This window comes from Trichosurus vulpecula, chromosome 9 (genome assembly GCF_011100635.1).
Source record: "Trichosurus vulpecula isolate mTriVul1 chromosome 9, mTriVul1.pri, whole genome shotgun sequence".
Classification (NCBI taxonomy): Eukaryota; Metazoa; Chordata; class Mammalia; order Diprotodontia; family Phalangeridae; genus Trichosurus; species Trichosurus vulpecula.
In genome coordinates, this window is record NC_050581.1 from 203,093,817 (window position 1) to 203,103,126 (window position 9,310).

The following is a 9,310-nucleotide window of genomic DNA, read 5'->3' on the forward strand; positions in this document are numbered from 1 at the left end:
ATTTCATTTGCCTCCACTGAGCCTGGGCATTGCGTGTCTCTGGAGTGAGTCCCTTGTTTCTAGAAAGCTGGTTGGTCTGCGCAGGTGCATTTCATGACAAGCCAGAATACTGTTTGCCAGGGCCCCTCTTTCTGCCAGTCACTCTCTGAGCTGTGAGGCAGCAGGCTGGGGCAGATAGAGCCTGGTCTTGGTGAAATCTGCGTCCAAATCCCACTTCCGACTCTGACACTGTGTGACCATAAGCAAGTCTCACAGAACCTCAGTCTCCTCATACGTAAAACAGGGAAAATGCTGCCTACAGTGTCTGCCCCCAAAATCCATTCTTGATTTACCAATAATCTGGGTTTTTCCGCTTTGGAAAGCCAACATGACACATGCCTCCTGTCCAGAGAAAGATCACTGTCCCCACACAGCACATGGTCCTCAGCTGCTTCTTCCTTATAGGTTCATAGGCTAGAGCTGGCTACAAGACCATCTAGTCCAATCCCCTCATTTTACAGAAGAGGAGACTGAGGCCCAAGGGGAAGTGCCTCACCCAAGGTCAAAAAGCATTAAAACTCCAGTTTATGATTAGACAATGTGTCAGGCATTATCAAGGCTTGATGGTTATGTTAATACTGAATTACGTTTTCATGCAAAATCATAGTTGGCTTCAGTGTGCATTAGGCCTGGTTCTCTCAGATATTCATCCCTGAGGAGAACCTGTCTGAAGGCCTTCAGATCTATGAATTGGAGACATTCTCCAGTCACTCAATGATAGCTACCAGAACTACACAAAGGGTAGGATACAGACAATATGTTTAGGGACAGAAGGACATTTCAGAAGCCAAAAGTTTTGGTGAGAACAAGCTAAAACTTTGGTGGCAATGAGTAGCGAGACTTGATGATTGTATTTAATCTAGGAATGTGAGACCATTGGACCAAGGAAATGAGACACTTACCATGAGAGTGGAGTGGCTGGTCCCACCAATAGAGACCAAGCCTAAGGTCAAAAGTCAGTGTAAGGAGTGTCAAAGACTTCCAAGGCATACCATTGACAAGAAATGCCTCTACTGTCATTCTGGGAAAAGAGAACCCAGACAGCGAAAGTACAGACCTAGGAAGGTAACTGAGGACCAAAACATTGGCTAGCAATAGATAAATAAACAGAACCAGGGTTGAGAATCTTTGGTGGCCTTCCCTTCAAGGATGTGCATAGACCACATGCTTCTCTGCCTGTCATAATCAAATACTCTTTATACTCATTGGCCTAACCATACTATTCATCATCTTGGACTTGAAGGAAAGCCTGAATGTGAATTCTGCTTCAAATGTTGCATCAATCAATACACATTTATTTAGTACCACTACATGCCAAGCTCTATGTAAATCTGGAGTGTGCCAAGACAAAGGTGGAACATTCCCCCTTCCTTTGGGAGACTGGCATTCTAGCCAGGGGAGATAACAAACACATATGCACAGAGATAGATAGATAGATAGATACATGGATACATAGATAGATAGATAGATAGATAGATAGATAGATAGATAGATGATGGATAGGTAGATGAAAGGATGGATGGATGGATGGATGGATGATGGAGAGAGAGAGAATAGACATACAGATAGAGAGAAATGGCGATAGAAGTAGATATACAGACATAAAGAAGGTAGCAAGAGAGAGATACAGATAAATAAATAGAAGCAGAAAGATAAATAGATAGCTAGATGGGTGATTATTAGATACAATTAATCAACAAGCATTTACAACAACCTATGCTCCAGCCATTGTGTTAAGTGATGGAGAGCCAAAGACAAAAGTGAAAAAGCCCCTGCACTCAGGAAGTTGACATTCTAATGGGGTGGATAGCATGGATAACTAAGAAGGGCAGGCAGGTACCAGCAGCTTGGGGACATCAAGGAAGGCTTTAGTAGAATGTAGTGCTTAAACTGAGCCTTGAGAGAAGCTAGGGATTCTCTGAGGCAGAGGGGAGGAGAGAGTGGATTCCAAGCTGTGCAAAAGCATGGTGATGGGAGATGGTGGCCCTGCATGAGACAGGGAGATCAGTCTGGCTGGATTCACAGAGTCTGGAATGGGGAGGAATGTTCAGTGAGGCTGAAAAGTTCGGTTGAGAACAGGTGGAGAAGAGCTTTCACGGTGAATTAGGGAGTTTGTGTTTGATTGCAGTCCCAGGAGTTTGCTAAGTAGGAGCCAACATGCTCATATTTCTTCTTAAAGCTTTGGCAGCTATTAGGAAGATGTACAAGAGGGACCGGGGACATGGGACAAGGACACCATCATGGTGGTGACTGCCGAGTCAGCAACCATTTATTAAGTACCTACTATGCACCCAGCGCTGGGCCAAGTGCTGAGGATACAAAGAAAGGTTCATCAACACCAGCCCCGGCTCTCAGGGAGCTCAGTCTCACAAGGGGGACAACATGCAAACCGCTGCACACAGACAAGCGGTGGACAGGCTACATTGGAGATGACCAACAGAGGGAAGGCCCTAGAGTTCAGGAGGATGGAGAGGTGGGATTCTAGGTGGGGCCTAGGGGAAGTCAGGAAGGCCCCTGGTAGATATGAGGAGGAGAGGGTTGGAGGAGGTCAGTGAGTCGGAGAGGGTGTGGCTTGTTGGAGGAGCCAAAAAGAGGCCGGGGCGGATGCAGGAGTGCCTGGAGAGGAGTGGGATGTAGGAAGACTGGAGAGGTCGGGAGGAGCCTGGCCACAAAGGCTTTAAGAGCCAAACGGGATCATTCCTTTGATCCTTGGGGAAGCAGGAAGCAGCAGAGGTGATTGACAGGGTCTGCCCCGAACTTTAGGAAGCTAAGTATAGGACTAACCAGAATGGGGTGAGATCTGAGGTGGGCAGCCCCGCCAGCTGGGCTGAGCTCCAGGGGATGAGTCCACTGGATGGGTGACAGCATCAGAGGAGAGAAGGTAGCATGTACATAAAAAGGACAGACCTTGGCAAACAATTGGATATATTGGGGGGGGGGGTTGGGGAAAGAGAAGATGGTGAGTTGGGTGACTGGGAGGATAGTGGCAGCCTTGATGACAATAGGGAATTCAGACAGGGGAGGTTTGGGAGGACAGAGTAGGAATCTGGTTTCAGACATGTTGGGTTTCCTCTGGCCCACCTAGTTTACAGAGCCGTACAGTTCAAATATGATTAGTGACAGCCCAAAACACATACGTCCACCCCACCTGTGGAAGGGTGCTGCGGCTTGCTTTGGAGATGGTGCCAAAAAATCATTCTTTTTTTTAAAAAAAATCAAGTAAGGATCATTCAAAGTGGAGAAGAGAAGGCTCAGGGTGGTATGTCAGGCATGAGCAGGGGCTATGTGGAAGAGGAAGAAGGATTCATTGTACCTGTCCCCAGAGGGCAGATCTCAGGGGTTCCAGACCAAAGTTTCAAAGGCAAACGTGGGCTCAGTGGAAGAGGACAGTGTTCTAACAATGAAAGCTCCCCCAAAGTAGGAGGTGCAGCCTGGGGGATTCCCTCTCCCCAAGGGGCTTCAAGCAAAGCCTGGATGACCATCACTGGTTTGTGTGGGTAGGCCTTGGACTGAATGGCACTGAGGGAGTGCCCTTCTAACTCAGAAACTCTGTGAAAAGAGCGACTGACAACTCCCAGACTGAGGATATGCTGCCCGGGAAACCCATGGTCCAAAGCCAAGTAGGAATCTGATTGTCTCTCACAGGTAGCGTCACGGCTAGCTGCAAAGTTCTTCTGGGAGAAAGTCCTCCAGCGATGGCCCCATGTCCTGGGAAAGGAGAATCCATTCAACCATGAGATCGAGCGCCTGTTTGGTGACCAAGGCGGTCACTGAGTGCCTGGGGCTCCTTGGGCAGCCCTTCCTCTGACTCCAGGAAGCTGGAACCAGGATGGGTGCAAATCTCCCCTTGGCCCTTGCCCCCCATCGAAATGAGCGTACACCAAGGTAGCTGGGCCCGGCTACACCCCCAGCCATCCGGTAGCACCCTCCTCACACCTTTGGGGCTCTGGCCCTCAGCTCTCATCTGTGCTCAGGTCATACGTTCCTCCATTGGGATGGAAGTTCATTCTGGGCAAGGACCATTTGATGATTGTCTTTTTACCCCTTACCTACCCCTTACTTACGGGGCAGCTAGGTGGTGCAGTGGGTAGAGCCTGGAATCAGGAAGACCTGAGTTCAAATCTGGTCACAGACACTTACTAGCTGTGTTGGCCCTGGGTGTGTCACTTAACTTCTGTTTGCCTCAGTCGGGGATAATCACAGCACCCACCTCATGGGGTTTCCGTGAGGACCAAATGAGATATTGTGAAGCACTTAGTAGGGCACCTGACACATAGTAGGTGCTAAGTCAGTGCTTATTCCTTTCCCCTTACTCATAGTAAGTACTTAGGACATCTAAATTGAACTGAGGCAGCGTTTTTCTCTTATTAGAGTGGATTTTCTCATAAAAATCAGGAAATAAAGACTTTTGTGTGATCTCAGGCTGCAGCGTTTGAGTGTTCCCAACTGCATGGATCATTGGCTGAATAGCGGTGCCGATGTGCCGTTAAATGCCTTTTCCGCTCCCGATTCTGCCCTGAATGCTGATGTGCCTGGCAGGCTTCACTCCCCTCATGGGAACTGGCTCACATCCCTACAGGGAAGGTCAGTCCTGCCCACTGAAGCCCTCCTCTACCAGGCCTTGGCTTCAGGAACAAAGGGGAAATGAGGATTGGCTCACGGGAAGTCGTCATGGTGGAGGATTACCTACAGCAGAAGCTGCTGGCAGACTCCAGGCCCGGGGAAGGCAAGCCAACTGGGAACCTGGGGCCATATTTCCTTGAGGACAGCACCCCCTCCTGGCATCTTCAAGAACCATGCCAGAGCCCTTCCATCTCAGAGCAGACAGCCCTGGCATCAGCTTCTTCCATCTCCCTACTGGACAGCTGGGGCTTTTGTCGCCATTGTCATGAGACCTCGAGACCAGGGAGAAAGAACAAGCCCCCAGTGGTGATGGCATTTGGCCAGACTGGTTCAGGCCTCAAAGCCAGGTCTCCCCAGGTACTGGCATTCTCTAATTATTACTAGATCCTGGACATACATGGAGGGGGGGGGGCTGATGGGAAATGGTCCCAGGTGCTTCCCAGTTGACAGCAGCATCCATCAAAAAGAATAACCGTCCTCCCACTACCCTAGAACTGCAGAAATGCAACTCTCCTAAGAAGCGTGCCCAAGGGACAGGACCCTGGTAACAAACTAGCCTTGACCCCAGGCCACCAGGAGCTGAAGATCATTTTCAAAGAGAAAGGAATATTAATGCAGTCACTTGGCTTCATAAATGTCCTCTGATGACCAGGAGAGTCAGGATTAGGGATTTCAGGCCAAACATCCTCGGTCTTCCTCCATCTTCAGCTGGGCTCATCAGGTACCTCACTGAAATAGCAAGGGCCATCAAATTGCCCAGTGTCCAGAGGGAGGTGAGAAATACAGCCTGTGAGGGCAGCCCTACACTCACACAGTAGGTCCCCCAGACAAGCCTTCCTCAATTTCAAGGCGCTTTGCCAATTTTCACCAAAAACCTAGCTAATGAGTCCTTCCTGGTGCGTTTGCCTTTACTCATGAGCCAGAAGACACAATTAGGTTACAGCAAAGGCGTTTAATGAAGCAGTGTAGTAACCACGAAACATTTCCACATAAACCCGAGGTACATTTTCCCACCCTCCATGGGACGAAAGGACATGCGTACAGAATACAGGAGAGACATCTATAGGAATGTATGGGCCGTGGCCCATGCACGTGTAATGCATCGCATCTTGTGAGAGCGTGAGGGACCAAAGGGCCCCAACGTCATCTATGTGTGAGTTAAAGACTAGAACAAAGTCACTCGAAAGGCCAGGAGATGGGGTGAGATTTCTCACATGGGCACACAGCCCAACCCTTCCCCATTGGCTGTTTCACAGGCTTCCTCCTAGAGACAGATAGTTTAGGTTCCATTCTGTTTGAGTTTTTCTGCCCTCCTTCCCATTCAGATGCTAGTTTGGGTACAGACAGCTGAGAGGGAGGAGGAATGGAGAACCGTGGAGGGAGACATGTAACTGCTCCCCAGCATTGGCATCTGCTCCGATTGGCACCAATCAGCTCTGAATCCTGGGACCTGGAATGGAGATGCGCATTTCCAGCTGAGGTTTCAGGGATGTTTCTTCCCAAGGGAGTTCCCGAGAGCTGGGAATGACCAGCAGTGTCAGAGTTAGGAGGGATGATAAGCAGAAGGCAGCAGGGAGATGGACCTTTCTTTCATTTACCCTCATTACCTGTCTGACATACACAATTTACACATGTGTGTATTCACACATATATCACGTACATGTGCACACGCATGCAATATGTGTGTGTTTGTTGTGTGGTGGGCAGGTGTGTGTGTGTACATACATTTACACATATGTAAACTTTTCTATTTTAATCATGTGCCCATTTTAAAAGTCAATTGTTTGAGGCTGTTTTGTTTGGATAAAGTTGGTTAAGAGCAGGTTTCTCAAATCAGTATTAGGGGTGGAAACATGAAGGTTTTCACAATGTCACAGGGTGATCTTCCATGTGTACACCACTGCATCATTACTGAATAGGGGCCAGCCTCCAGGAGCTGGGTGAGCCCAAGGTGGTAGAAAGACCAAGGTCTTATAGGTCGTAGACTGAGCACCCTCTGCTGGGCAATGGGCCATGCAGCAGCCTTTGGAAACTCCCACAGTGCTTACACCAAATACCCTGTGAGAAAAAATCACTTGCTTGAGGGCATGCCATCTGCTGGCCACGTGATATATTGTGTTCCATCCCTGGTGATTGACAGCCTGCTGTTCTGGAGCTTCCAGGAAGCAGGGGAGTGAATGAGGGTACATATAATCCCCATTAGCTGTCACACGTGGAAAGACACCCATCGGGGATATTTGTGGCCATGTCACACATGTGAAGGGGCACACATGGCCAGGTACAGCTCACACCTCCCAGGCTGCCCAACCGTCCGGGTCTTCTGGCAAGGTCCTTGCAAGCGTCTCACCGAGCCGGCCCCCTCAGATCTCCTGTGCCACACAGTCTCTACCAAATTGGTGACTTCTGTCCAGTGGGGAGTGTGGAGCATGGTGCTTGCCTTTGCTTCCTCCTGCCGGTCTCTCCTGGCCACCGTGGGATTCTCCTCCATTGGTCTTGGCTGCTCTTCTGGTCAGTGCTTGCACAGAGCTGTTGGCCTGCACTTCTCTCCTTCAGCTGAGAGGCTCCTCTTCTCCATAACCTTCTCTCTTTTAGCTCAAAGCCCAGAAGCTTTTAGTTACAGCTCTCTGAGCAAGGCGCATACCTCCCATCCCCTGTCACTGGACTAGCAAAAAGTCCTCAGTGGCTTTTCCTCCTGTAAAGGCGTGGGGGAGCTCTGTCGCAGCTCAAAGACTGAACTGCAACAGAAATTTCCTCACCAGGAGTCTTCTTGCATCAGGATTCAAGCCCCCTGGATCACAGACCAGTCTACAGATTGGTGCCTCTGGGATTACATCTAAATTTTAACTGTAGCTTCCCATTGACTAAAGTCAGGGTCTCTCTGTCAGATAACCCGTGGTTACACCTTGGTGTGTGTGTGGGGTGGGGGGGGGTTGTTGCATTATTGTTTGTGGCAATGTCAACACACACAAACACAAAAGGTACAAAATTAAAGTCTTCCGGTCTATACACACCTTTAATATAACCTCGCGTAACCTATACAACATACGGCATAGCTAGACTGTATGATGTCTTTGACGGCGGCCAGCAATCTTCCTTAGAGAGAATTTTTCAAGGTAAGCTTGTTATAGTTACAGTCAAATGTTAATGATTACGAGATAAATTTAAAACAAATCTGAAGAAATAGGGGCTTATTTTTGTGAACTGCAAAGGGTTTAGGTAAGGCGTCCAGGATATTTCAGCGGCCAACGTTAGATGCATTGGGAATTCTAATCTAGGATGTCCAAAGCTATTCACTGCCCCGAACAGAGAGCCGGTATGTTATTTGCATCAACATTTCAAGAGCAGCATTCTCAAATTCCAATGGGACATTTTCATGTCATAAACCTGAAATATACAAGAAATGTCAAAAAAATCCTTAAAGTCAACCAAGCTTTTCGGACCTTTCCCCAAGTCAGAAGACCGGACAGACAATTACCGTCCATGGTATCCACATTACAAGTCGTCGACCACGACTGGTTGCGAGCGCGGCATCTCACTCCCCATTTCGCTTATAAATATTATCTTGAGACAAGGCTTAGGGTTCTTACCCACATACTGTTGCTGAGCCGTTAGTGAGCATTTGTGTTGTCGTTATGAAGTGTATCGTCTACAAAAAAGTATTCCGAGTAATCCCGAGTAATTCAGGAATCGCATTTTCAAGCAACTGAGGACATTAACTGCCATCTAACTAACAAAAAGTGATAAATCTATGGACACTTCAGAGATCTGATGAAATGAGTCAAGAGGAAGTTACATCTGTATCAGATTGCTTGCTCTCTCGTGGAAGGTAAAGGGGAGGGAGGGAGAAAAATCTGGAACTCAAAATCTTAACTTAGAACTTCTGTCTGTATGTTTTGGTCTTCTTTGTCACCAAAGAAAGAATCCAAAGTCTGAGACTGACTCTGGGTGTGTTTTCGCTGCCTGGACATATTCCCAGCCAACTAACTTGACCCTTGAGTTTTTCAGCGGGGTATGACTGCTTGTGGAGTTAAGAGAACTATGTTCCACGCTTGGGGGGGGGATGCACCAGCTCTGCCACACCAGCACTCCTCCTTCCCCAAGAACCCCCAGCCCGGACTGGACTTAGATCTTCAGCAGGTTCTGCACTCCTGCTCTGATCCGCCACTTAATTCCTCCCACCAGGTGGGCCTGGAGCCAGAAGCAACAGCAGCTGTACTTCTGTAGCTGCCCCACCTCCGCTGCCCCCGGGGCCAGTAGCCGAACAGGAACTCCTTCCACTCCTGCAGCTTTTCCCACTAACCTTCTCTGTTGTCTTTGGTGTTTGTGGGTTAAGAAGTCTGGTAACTGCTATAGCTCACTGATTCAGGGCGCTAGGGCACACTCTGCTGGTTGGTCCGCACTGCTCACGCTGGGTTCTGATCTGCTCCACTCCGCTCCCAGCTCCGTGCAGGATAGACCTCCCCCAGAGACCATCCTGGGCTGGAGCCCTGCTTCCCTCTGCTGTTTTGTGGGTTCTGCCGTTCTAGAATTGGTTCAGAGCCATTTTTTATAGGTTTTTGGAGGGACTCAGAGGGGAGCTCATGCTAGTCCCTGCTTTCCAGCCGCCATCTTGGCTCTCTTTGTTGCAAATCTCAATCTGAACAAGTGT

At 48.8% G+C, this 9,310-nt stretch overlaps 1 protein-coding gene across 1 annotated transcript in view; it reads left to right on the top strand.

Moving 5' to 3' along the window:
• AOAH (acyloxyacyl hydrolase) overlaps positions 1-4,158 on the top strand; it is a gene marked incomplete at its 5' end in the record, with an annotated part of 93,789 nt that extends 89,631 nt beyond the window's left edge. Inside the window, 1 exon segment of the mRNA XM_036738693.1 lies at positions 3,685-4,158. Coding sequence (XP_036594588.1) covers positions 3,685-3,813 — 129 coding nt within the window.
• Between the last annotated feature and the right edge of the window lie 5,152 nt (positions 4,159-9,310).